At 47.3% G+C, this 12,366-nt stretch overlaps 3 protein-coding genes across 3 annotated transcripts; 1 reads left to right on the top strand and 2 right to left on the bottom strand.

The window, feature by feature from the left end:
• Positions 1-80: 80 nt before the first annotated feature.
• On the top strand, positions 81-1,085 carry I302_102760 (uncharacterized protein; the record flags this gene model as incomplete). The annotated part of the gene is made up of 2 exons (XM_019188132.1): positions 81-262; positions 323-1,085. 2 exons carry the CDS (start codon positions 81-83, stop codon positions 1,083-1,085), a joined length of 945 nt encoding a protein of 314 aa, XP_019051010.1.
• A 354-nt stretch (positions 1,086-1,439) lies between these two features.
• Positions 1,440-7,677, bottom strand: I302_102759 (uncharacterized protein; the record flags this gene model as incomplete). The annotated part of the gene is made up of 23 exons (XM_065869556.1): positions 1,440-1,747; positions 1,830-1,891; positions 1,958-2,283; positions 2,344-2,471; positions 2,565-2,712; positions 2,809-2,902; positions 2,974-3,032; positions 3,096-3,169; positions 3,229-3,346; positions 3,448-3,585; positions 3,721-3,857; positions 3,922-5,771; positions 5,822-6,010; positions 6,061-6,097; positions 6,150-6,161; positions 6,222-6,325; positions 6,395-6,621; positions 6,688-6,730; positions 6,801-6,883; positions 6,949-7,002; positions 7,083-7,186; positions 7,275-7,440; positions 7,537-7,677. The coding sequence occupies 23 exons, from the start codon at positions 7,675-7,677 to the stop codon at positions 1,440-1,442; spliced, it is 4,602 nt and encodes a 1,533-aa protein (XP_065725628.1).
• A 1,845-nt stretch (positions 7,678-9,522) lies between these two features.
• I302_102758 (uncharacterized protein) lies at positions 9,523-12,190 on the bottom strand (the record flags this gene model as incomplete). Its single annotated transcript, XM_019188130.1, has 5 exons — positions 9,523-10,162; positions 10,217-10,596; positions 10,664-10,872; positions 10,943-11,042; positions 11,114-12,190. 5 exons carry the CDS (start codon positions 12,188-12,190, stop codon positions 9,523-9,525), a joined length of 2,406 nt encoding a protein of 801 aa, XP_019051008.1.
• Positions 12,191-12,366: the final 176 nt, after the last annotated feature.

The following is a 12,366-nucleotide window of genomic DNA, read 5'->3' as shown; positions in this document are numbered from 1 at the left end:
ACGAAGATACGACCTCTCCCTCGACACTCCTCATCAGTACTGAGCCAAGCAGATCTCACCGACCAATATCTCAAAGCACGATGCAGAATAGACCACCCGCCCACTCAGGCCCTTCGACAGAGTATCACCCCCCCTTACCTCCCTCCATCCCTCTATCAGCTATAAACACCCTTATCCCCCGTCTCACCACCACCATTAACGATATTGATTCGTTGAGGAATCTGATAGGATCGGGGTATAATGATGGGACATTACCTAGCTGGTGAGCTCATCGAATCACACGACGAGAGTGCACAGTCTAGCTAACCCAATCTCATAAAAGGGATACCCTCCTCCAACGATACTCCCTCCTCCTAGGTCGTATAAACGCTCTGACCACCTACTTATCTCCCCCAACACAACCTAACAGACCTCCAACAATACCACTAGCAGGATACTTAATCCATCCTCTAAATCCCATACCCAGCTCATCGTCAACCAACGAGGTTAGTCCATTGGCTCAAGAAACCTTCCTACAGGCTATAAACACCCAGCTCCTTCCTTCCCTTGCGGACTCTACCTCTAACTCCTCTCAAACCGATCCTGGTGGGCATGTGTCATCAAGTACGAAGACAAGCTATCATTCCATAGAGGAGCTTCGTAGACTCGACGAACGTTCTCTGGAACTTCTTAAGAGGGAATTACGGAGTAGGCTGAATAAAGAAAACCTCAAGATTGAAGTTATCAAACGGGAGATCTCAAGGAGGGAGGAAGAAGTAGATTGGACGATGAGGATTGATGAGGGCGAGGACAACGAAGACGACGAGGGAGAAGGAGAAGGGGGAGGGGGAGAAGGGAATAAAGAGGGGAAGGGGGAAGAAGAGGAAGAGGAGGATGATTTGTTTGGTGGGGACGAGGAGGACGAACCGATGGTGATTGATGTGGATGCTCATGCTGAAAAGGCTGCTGTGCCACCACCATCGACAAGCAACAAAGAAAAGGAGGGGGAGGAGGGTGAGAAGAAGGAGGATGGGCAGGGAGGATGGAAAGTTGAAGATTATCTCAGGTTCATGGATAGTGGGAAATTACCTGAGCCAACGACGTAGAAATGGACATAGATGGGTAGGGTAAATGATTGGAGGTAATTTGTACAATGTAATCTATATACACATAATCAACACTCGGCGGTATGAGCTGAGCTGCGATCAGCTGAAGTGGGGCATATCCAGCGATCGGTTCATTTGCACGATATGCGAGGAGAGCACAAAGTGACAAATAACTCTATTCATTTCGTATCATTAATCAAAACCAAATCAGAAGACAGACTACCCAAAGATACCAATAACCAATACTCATTAGAATATATCTAAAAAATAAGAAAATAATCAAAACCAACTTCCAACCCACTTTGTTTTTCTCATCGAAAAGGTCCAATCATTATAATGATATATTCAATCCGCTCACAGCCCCTCACCAGTCTTATCAACACTAGCCTTCCTCATACTCTTCATACTAAACTTACTCGGACTACTCCCACTCTCATTCGCAGCCTTCGCGCTCGAAATACTAGGCGTCCTATTCCTAATCTTTCCAGCAGCCGAACCAGCACCTGCCAAACCGGTATTCCAGTCCAAACGGAGTCTCAATAAACCATTGCCCGAGCCCAATTCTACCCAGACATCGGCATTGGGGATGGCAGGTTGGATATGCCTGAAGATGTCTACTTCGGCTGTTCCTATTTCGGGGTCTTTTCCGAGGGTGTGGTGGTCTGTAACCACAATCAGATCAGCATCAAGAACAGATGAAAGGTCATTCAGATAAGAATGTGCAATCTAAGGCAGATGACTCACCATACACCGTCACATTGAACGAAGTAGTCCCAGGCGCAACATTAAAGTTGAAACTCTCGTCCCTATATCCCAGCCATACGTCAGCATTTGATCCGCCCATCACATGTCCGTACAGGAAATCAACTCACCACTCCGGAGTCGAACTCTTGACATGATCAGTCTTATGAGTCTTGCCCCCCAATCTAAGCTGGACATAAGGTTTCGTACCAGCTTTCAAATCCTTTGCACCGATCACGGTGATTCCAAGAGTTCCAGGTTCAGAGGGTCCTTGGCCTTCACCAATAGGTAATGTCGTAGACTTCGGTCCGGGTACTCCACCTCCAGATACAGTTCCATCTAATCCTTGTCCAGAAGGTTCAGACACTTGTCCAGCGGGTATATCGAACCCTGCCCCCGCCCCGTCAGCAGATTCAGGCTGCTCCACCAGAACTTCCTTCCCATTCTTATCTTTCTTCTTAATTAGGCCGATCCTTCTCCCCGCAAAACCACCTACACTTCCTATTCCGTGGCCTACTCCGCCAATCACCGCTCCTCCACCGTGGACCACGCCTTTGCCTACTCCCAATGGCACTCCTCCGATGGTAGTTACTACTCGACCTGCTTGGGAGAACGTAGATGTCTTTTGTCGAGTTCGGGCGATGACTAGTAAGGTAGATCAAGTAAGCATGTATGACACAAGTAGATAGCACGCTGCGGCAGTGAGTCGCATCATTGTTTCAGAGTAAGTGTACTCACTCTCAGGCTGGAACATGACCCTGATACTCAAAGTTCCCTTCTCACCATGTTTATCCGAGATGACAGGTAAGGTCAAATCGGACGATTCGAAAGGTTCCAGTGCAGCTAGATCGACAAATCCATTACCAATGGGGGTAGCACTTCCGACCTATGTCAAGCGAAATAGCATTCGCGTCAATATAACCCTTTCGTACATCGTGATTCAGGTGACGTGTGAGAACGAGCATAGTAAAGGTAGACATACTCTGTCCCAATCATTGATCTCAAATCTGAATTTAGCAGCTACTCTTGAAGGAATCATAACTTCGAAGCTCTCATCCCAAACGGGGGATAACGTTCTATTCCAAATCCAACTCTAGTCAGCTTATCTGTCACCTCCAGAGGGCCTGCGAGTCAGAGGAAAGCTCACTTCTTCTTGGTCTCAGACTTGAACACTTTCATACCGTTCAGAGTGAATACCACGTAAGGCTACAAATACGGAAGTAAGCCGGACAGTCCTTCTACGGAGATAAGAGGGCGAAAATGACTCACATCACTCTTTCCACTTCGATCAGCTCCGTGTAGACCTTTCGCATTGAGCACGTCTACTCGCAGAACACCCATGTCTACAGAAGTCCGTAAGCTAGAGTCGCTGGTGGGATGAAGATGAGACGAGCAGACTTACTATTGATGCTTTCCCTAGGTTCAAGATCGATCTTGACAGGCACGAATCGAGCAGCCAATCTGACGACCGATCGATTAGATCCATCAGGTTGAGAGAGTAAGAAGTCAGATGGGGCTCGCTGCGTAGTGCAACGATGTGGTTCATCAGCAATTCAGCTTTTGACCCATGGATCACTCAGATATTTTATGCTTTATGCAGGAATATGGAAGTTCAACTCACAATACACTGTTCCAAGAACTCATGCGTATCACATTTGAATTCAGCCACGATATCCTCCTCATCGTCATTCTCATCAGCAGCGTTGATTCGCAGCCAAGTCCTACTAAAATCGAGTTCTCGGATGAACCCTTCCCCGACCTGTATTTAAAGTAATACGAAATAAGTATGATTGCGTGCGTGACCCAGAAATAGGTTGTGATCAAACGTGTGATCCAGAAGACGAACAAGCAGGGGCCAGGGTGAGAGGAAGAGAAAGAGTGAGCTACAACTTACCTGATCCCACGTAGGATGATGACTCCTCGCCTTCCCCGAGATGAAACTCGGCCAATAACCATCATCGAACATAACTTCGAGTGAACCTTTCTTGGCAAGTTGACCAGAGATAACTTGGAAGACGAGAACACCGGAGGCTATTTACAAGACCATCATCAGTTCATATGTTCTCCTACCCCTCAGTTGGGAGTAACGACTCACTAGAACCCAGAATCTCTTCCAGAGACAGATCCACCCCCTTCTCAACGTCCTCAACGGGTGTCAACCCTCCATCACCTTTGGATAATGTCGACTGAGCAGTAACAGCCGAGATCATAGAGGCATTACCAATGCTCTGAGACGGTCTGTGTCCCACACCAGATGGTCTACCATCCTCCATCGAGGGTTTACCATTGACTTGAGCAGGAACAGCAGAATCGACCAACGACTCCCTACCATCCTCATCACCATTCTGCGAAAGAGCCTCCTCAGCAGCCAATTCCAACTCGTTCTTCTGCGCTTCGAAAGATACCCCTCCTCGGAGAGACAAGGCAGGTTTGAAATCCACCTGATACAACAATTCACCCTTGTACTGGTTTGCTTTTTCCAATTTAATCCTATCCCTTCTCTCTTGAGATCCTTTGGATCTGTAGGGATACTCGTTCTGGGCTTCTCCATCGTTCAACTCGATAAATTCAGATGCCTTGATTTCGACGTGTCCCAAGGATCGATCCTTCCCGATATTTTGATAATCCATTAACTCGAGGATCAAGTTCTCTCTCAAGCTGTGGATGGGCACATAGACGATCTGATCCCATTCTGGATTAAGGTTATTGTTCTGCACTTCCGTTCTAGCTAGGATCCTGTTATTCCCCATAATTCGAACGTACGGGTCCGATTTACCACCCAGAGCAGCTTCGACGTTCTTCACATCGAGGGCTTTCTTGAGCCAGATTCGAAGGATACCGATGGGAGGGACGTAACCTGCTGCTCCGCCGATCGAACCGGTCATAGCGACGGGTTTCCACTCTGCTGTCAATCTGATTTTTCCCGCTCGACTACCTCGGAGAGGGAACCAATCTTGTTGTCTGGCTCTAGCTTCCAACAGATCAGTCAACTTGACAGTCATTTTACCGAGATCTCCGTCGATGGCAAGATCCCTTGAATCGACAACAGAAACGGTGATTACGCTATTATGTCTCTCAGGTACCAAGAACTCGCAAGATGATTCCCAAATTGGTTGATTGGCATTCTTCATGATTTGAGTCTTGTGTACTTCCTTGCGGCTGTTTCCTAAGAATACTTTGGCGAACGGACTGAGATTACCATACATCTTGGAGATATCGAGATCTTTAGCTTGGTGTAAGGTCAGACGGACGATACCAGTGGAAGTTTCGGGTACGGGTTCGACAGTTCCATCGGGGTTCTTCTCAGGTTTGAGCACAGGGAAATATGATAAGTCATATCGGAACTCTCCTCGATCTTTACCTCCTCCCAAGATCTTACCGACCACGCCTTCTTGCTCTGCGTCATCGGAAAGTGTGTTTAATTCGTGAGATACAGTACCGAGAAGACTGTCTGGTCGGTGATCATTGAAATCGAAGATGTTGAAGTTGAGCACATCGGCGAGAGAATTGAGCAGGATGAAATGAGTTTCGTGCCAAGATGGGTTGGAGGTTGAGGGGATAGTCTTGGTGTGCGTGACAGCTGGTTTGGCGCCAAGGGCGACCGCAACGTAGGGATCTGGATCACCACCGCCGAATTTGGTCGCTTTAAGACCTCTGGCATCGAGCACAGTAACTCGCAATACACCGATAGCAGCGTCAAGCGGAGTACCAGATAAGAGTTGTTGCAAGTCGATTGTGAAGACGTTAGGGTCGTACATCATAGGACCGAGATTGGCGTGTACTTGATCTCGGATGAATGGTGCAAGACCTGGGATATTGTTGATATCGAACCCGAATGTTTCACCACCAAGAGGCTTGAGGACGTAGTCGAATGTGGGTTTCTCGATGAACGACATGTCGACGGTTTGGATGTGAGGGAAGTTGGTCATGAGCTTGAGCTTGACCCTGTGTGATGGTCAACGGTACTTCTGGTATCTGAAGTTTTCTCCACTCACCTCATCTTACCGGTGAAGCTCATGTCTTCCAACAATATGGGAATACCCTTTGACACTGCGCCTTTTCCGACTCGGATGGTGAGCACGATTTTAGGGTTGACTCGTTTGGCTGCTTGTCTGGGCGTGATATCTTGCAGATCGTTTGGAGTGAAAGAAAGAGCCCAGTCCATGATTACGATGTCCTCCGGTCTGGTTACTACGTCAGCGGAGTGCACAGTCGGTTCTTGAGATCGACTCACGTCTTAGGGAATGTTCGAACATAGTCAATTCGAGGAGCTGGATGATTGTCAGCTGTCAATCGATCAGTATCAGAAGAAGTTCGACTAACCTTTGGTTCCAACTGAAAGAATTGGGCATCAAGATTAGCGGGAGTTTCTACCCCGTGAAATCAAGCACTTACGAGTAAAAGTAGTCAACCTAATACTCTCCACACCGGCCGGAGCAACTCCAGCAAGCGCAGCATCCGTACTAGCAATTATAGTCTGACTAAGAACGGGCTCGTAGCTGATTTAGGCCATTATCAGCGTCCTAAGTAGATTACATTGTTCTAGTTGATATCACTATCAAACTCACATCAACCAAAACCTCTCCAAGAAGCTGTTCATCCACTCCGCACTTTCCGTCTCAGTGACCAACCTAGTCTTCACCAATTCCCGCTGAATATCGTCCCTTGCTCTTTGTCTCGTTCGCGAGATTGACAAGGAGTAATATGACGAGCAGAACGCCAGAATGACCACTACCCATCCCCAGCCTAGGTGAAGGACGGTAACGAATCTAGTCATGAGGATTGAGAATAGAATCTAATCAATGCAACAGTGATTGATTATTAGCAAACAATGCAGCAGTGAGGTTGGACAGTAACTTACAATTCCTGCGTTGTGGAACCATGCTCCATACATATTTTCGGTCCTGGATTTGGAAGCAGGTATCAGCCTTCGTTCCCTTCTGAAGTGATTGGATTGAAGGGTACGGCACTTACAGATACGCAGCAAGGATATTCGATTCCTCAGCTGTCTTATCGTCTTTACCTAGTCCTGCGACCTGTCTCCAACCTGTTTTGAGCTATTCAACACAACGGACTAATTAACAAACTGATCTGTCTTTAGAATAGTTCTCGAACAGCTCACCCAGGTAGGTATAGGTGGTGCCGAGCCAGTAGGTATAGCTCCGGGTATATCTTGCTGCGGTACAAAACGATAGATATTAGCCTTCTAGCGTATAGGTAAACATACTGAGAGGTCGCGATTGGGATGTCACCTACCTCGCCAACACCTTCACCTTCAGCTCTCGAAGCTTTATCCACATCCGCCAGAGAGACAGTAGGTGCTGGAGCAGATTTGCTCGTTGAAGTATCGATAGTGACGGCTACAGATCAACCTCGTCATAAGCTTAGCTGTCCCCAGAATCAAGTTATCAGGTAAGATGGGATTGCAGAATAATGGCTATAACATACCTCTTCCACCCAGATCAAGATCCTCTTTCTTAGTTACTCCAGGAACGTACGACCCGACCTGACCCAACGTAGCTTTGATAGTAGACGAACTAGGTAATCCCAAGGAAGCTTTCGCTTGAGCTTTGGATTCTGCTTTTTGTTCGGGCGTAGCATCTGGGTCGAACATCTGCGTGCGTAAGGGATGCACAGTTAGCCAAGAGTCGCTTGAAGGTTTTTCCGTCTGACGAGGGAAGGAAGCAGCGGAAAAGTCAACCACACTCACATGGACATTCGCACCTCTACTCAAATCACTAGCTGCCATCTGCCCCACAGCAGCTTTAACATCGTTGGTCATTCCTCCAGGGCTGGCATCGGTCGTTTGACCATCTGGGAGAGCATGGTCGATTGGTTTGGGATCTGCCATCTTGGCTTGGCAGAGGGATGGATTGTGAGTTGATTGTGCGATGCTAGCGAAACCTGGAGGAGGAAGATGAAGAGAGGAGGTGATGATGTTTATTAGGGATGTCAAGTAGAGTAGCTAGGCTGCGACTTGACCGACTAGGAGTGTGAGGTGATGGTCGTGTTTTACCAGGTATATAGATCGTTGTAATGACGAAGAGTGATGAGTGATATTGCGATGGCAGCGAAAGGGTCAAAGCGTTGTTTGTCTATCCTATCTGCTCAGTCACAACGACGTCATCAAAATGATGTTTATTGTCTTCTCCTGTTCCTGTTGTTGCTGTCGTCGTATCACCACTGATCAAAATCGACAATCAAGGTAAGAGATATCTGATGGTGATGGTGATGATGTAGGTTGTAGTTTGTAGTAGGAGACAGACAAGAGAAATATGATGTGAACCAAGGTATGTATGCTCATATACCGCTATCATGTTAACGGCATCTATATACATAGCATATACCCTTTAAACGAATTTAGCATCATGCTGGCGTCATACCTAAATTCAATAGCCGATACAACAGTACTCAAAAAGGGAGTGGGTGCAGTTACCCGCTAAAACGCCACGTGCTAGCCTTTAAAGGTAAAAAGCGGGATTATTCAGTAGGGTCAAGTAACACCCTCGAAATTTTGGACTGAGGTCAGTCAGACAAAATGGAAAAGGAGATGTTATGCGATTGATTTCTTTTCTTTCTTCTTTCTTTCCTTCTGTCATTTCATTCTTTCACTTCTTCCCCCAGCATGTACTATAGCTCATCTTCGTCTTCATTCTCACCTCCATCGCATTGAAAAATGTATGCTATCGTTCTACTTGACTGTCCCAGACCCAAGACCAAGACCAAGGGAGGGGCACGCCTTATATGCCTAACAATCCACAATCCCATGTCTCTATCATTACCAAAGTACGAGCCTCATCATACTGACCTCCCTCCTCACACCTCCTACCTCCTACCCACCCACACACGCCCCTTTATTCACGCCCGCCGTCCAACCATTGACGTCCGGACGGGGAAAGGGGGGCCATATAAAAAACCGTTTCATCCAGGCAAATACGGACCACCTGACTTTAGTCGGTCAGGGGATGGTATTTCCATATGATGAGTCTACCGATTATAACGTAGAGGAGTCAAGGATGGGATGGGATATCTTATTTGATATTAGTTCAGTATTGTGGGGTTATGGTTTTGGATATGGATGAACGGATGTACTGTACGTTACTTGCTTGTAACACTTCTTTACTGTACATCGTCAGCAGCACTTGGCACTTTGGTGGAATGCCTGAGATAATCGTCAACACGCTCTGTTATCAGGCCTGGTCATCGGATGAATCTCCCCTTGCTTTCCATAAATCAGGAGCAATGCTCATTATTCATCTGTTCAACGTCGTTTCAAGGGTTCAATATTGAGCCTTCATGAGACCTCTTACCAGACGTACTAATCACATGCTATGTGCATAATTCAACATCTTACACAAATGATATCTATCAAACGTATTTCCTCTTTCTCTTTGTTCTATCTCCTATCCATCATATCGGTCTGCACTAACACTCATCTTTTCCACCCCAACGTCAAAGTATATTACAATTCCCCGTTCCAATCTATACTATATACCATTCGAAGAAGATAAGAGAAGAGAAGAGAAGAAAGCCAAAAGAGTCCTTGTTCAAAAACACACCAAAAGACATCTTGCAAGATGTCGCCCGTCATTTGGGAGGTGGGACGTAGGGTATCAAATCCAAACAAACAAGCTGGGTATAGAAGGAGAAGTTGACGAGAAAGATAAATGATGATTGTTTCCAATTCGAAGTTAGCCTAATTTTGAGTGTTCTTATACTCCTCCTCACTTTCAAAAGACTGAGCGTCCTCCTCTCTCCCACCATTCACCTCCTCTTCATGACTCCTCGATCTCTTCACTCCTCTTTGTCCACTTCCGTTGTCCTCACCATTCCATCCAACACTCGAAGGGACACTCGAGACCAGAGGCGGTGGGGCACTGTTCATCCCCATCGCAGCAACAGGAACAGGAGCGGACGAAGGCATCTGAACCGACATTGGCACCTCATCTTCCCCATACATTGGCGGAGGAGGCATGATAGCCGACGAGGCGTAAGAGCTCAGAGGTGGAGGGTAGACCGATAATCCACCAGTAGGGGGGTATGAAGTCGATGTATGGGGATATTCGTCAGGTTCCCCACCCATGTTCACGCTAATTGTTCGTGGAACCGATGAACCGATCCTGGATCTGCTGGGGAAAGGTTTGATCTGACGCCCATTGGAGGAAGCAGAGTAGACATCACCATATCGGAGTTGTTGGTTGTACACCTCTGGAGGCGGGGTAGGCAGAGTCAAAGTGACATTGACGAGGTCGCCTGCGGGATCATTGGTGGTCATGCCGATTCGCCATTCGATTAGACCCTCGTCGATAGGTGGCCACTTGTTTTTACCAATACACCTGGACAGACTCCTTGTAAGCTGTCATCTCAATTAATGGAGTCTTTTAACTTACTTATCAAGAATATCTCTTCTTGTGTATTTGTAATTCTCGCATCTTTCAACTACTTTCCTTCGAACATCTCTAACAGCGATCCTAGTATGATAATCAAGTTCAGGCCATCTCTGCTCAGGACCTTCGTATTTCCTATCACACCTTGTAGTGAACGCATCAAGTTGAGCCAGGACCCTTCTACCACGATGGAAGAAGTTTTGAAGCGTCTCGGCTTTTTCGAGAGGCGTACAAGTGGATGGGATCGATCCGATCAAGGGAACAGAGTCAGAGTTGATAGTGAGATCGTTGTTCAGGGTGTAGTAGAATAACGGGAATTGATAAGGGATTTCGCCGTAGACTTGAAGGAGACTCCAAAGTGAGAGTTGGGCTTTAGCGGTCATCTACATGACAATCGTAGAGATATTGTTAGCTAAGCTTGAAAGTCCAGACTCATTCGCGGTAGCTTACCTTTGGTGCACTGTACGCAGCAGATTTGGTCCTGTACCCAGTCTTACCCCCCTTAGACCTCTTACTAGGTCTAAACTCATCTTCCTCTTCTCGAGCAGCATCGGAATCATACTCATCCTCATCATCGCTGCCAGCAGCATGTCGATCATCATCGAGATTCGCGTAAGAGATACTTCGTCCCATCTCCTTGATCCGCGGTGAGGCACGCACTACCACCCAGGGGAATTGTCAGTCGTACTCGACCTTACAAAGGGAAACCATGCTCACTGTTATACTCACCAGGTCCGTCAAGCCTGAGACGTTGCTTGATGGGAGTAGAACCTTTGCGAGGGCGTCCACCACCATTGCTACTGCTGTTCCTTGCTGATCGGAAAGAGTACTATAGCAGGATCATGTCAGCTGATGCCATCTTCATCTGGCAGACGTGGAACAGCGAAGAGATCCACTCACCGAAGAAGGATTACCAAGACCAACATCCTCCAACAACTTCTTATTAGTCATAATTTGATTTTGTCTCTCCCTCTCGTAGTCCGTGTCCGCATCGCTAGGACCATTACCGAAACCCCCAGCGAACAAATCAGGTTTAGTCTCACCGCCTCGCTCAGCAGACATCGTGAAATGGTCGTTGGAGTAATTACCTCTACCACCGCCGAAGAAGATACTATCAGGTGGCGGTTGAGGGTGAGGACCCAAGTGTATGGAGTGAGGAAGGTCGAAAGAAGGCATGTAAGTTGATGAAGTTGAAGAAGACCATAATCTTCTTCCCCCGACCGGATTGGAGGTAGGAAGATTGTAATCGCCCAATGAGTCTGAGACTTTTCTCAATTCATGTTCGGCAGGGGATAATCGATCTTGTCTATATTCGAAGCTAGGCGTGACAAGTCGGGTAGTCTCAGGTCCAAAATCGCTTGCTCCAGAGGTGGATCTCGACATCGAGTAGCTCCCGCTAGTTTGGAAGAGCGATGGGTTGATATGTCTCGAATCATTATCGCTACTTTGGAAGTTGAACGAGGGAATCTGCATTCCCAGGTTATGGTATGGATTCGTTTGTTGTCCGGAAGCAGTGGGTGGACCGTCCAAAGGAGGTGGTCCAGTTGCGGAATGAGGTGAAGAAGAGTATCGAGATGATACGGTAGCTTCGGTGGCGGAGTTCATGGGATGAGCATGACTGATGGTTCGCATCATGGGCTGAGAGCCCCTCGAGTCGTAGATTGGAGTGGTACCCGGGTAGAAGGGGACGGGAGGAGCTGTACTGGGGTATGCGCCTTGAAGGAAACCACCTGAACCAGGAAGCGACATTGAGGTAGGCTGATAATGCCTGTAAGCCTGATTAGGAAAGGCAGACGTAGGATGAGGCGATTGTTCATGACCGGGGTTGGGTGAGTAGTTGCTGCTCGGAGCGATATGGAGGGAAGTTTGCGATGCCGGTCTTTGAATTCTGGGTGATCCAGCAGGAGAAGGGATGATCCCATGGTGAGTTTGAGGTCGGTTCGCATCGAACGAGAGCTCGAGCAAGGATGAAGCCATGGTGACTGGATAGATCGATCAAGACTGGCTGCGTCGAGGAAGCTATTGCGTGAAGAGAATTCAGAAAGGTTGGTAAGAGATAAAGTAAAGTTTGATAAGAGAGCCGCAAGGAGTACCGTAGATGGTAGATGAAAGGATAAATTGTCAAGTATGAAGAAAGAAGAAGATAAGTGAAG

This window comes from Kwoniella bestiolae, chromosome 1 (genome assembly GCF_000512585.2).
Source record: "Kwoniella bestiolae CBS 10118 chromosome 1, complete sequence".
Classification (NCBI taxonomy): domain Eukaryota; kingdom Fungi; phylum Basidiomycota; class Tremellomycetes; order Tremellales; family Cryptococcaceae; genus Kwoniella; species Kwoniella bestiolae.
The sequence above is the reverse complement of the archived record's forward strand: the minus strand, read 5'-3'. Positions and strand labels throughout refer to the sequence as shown.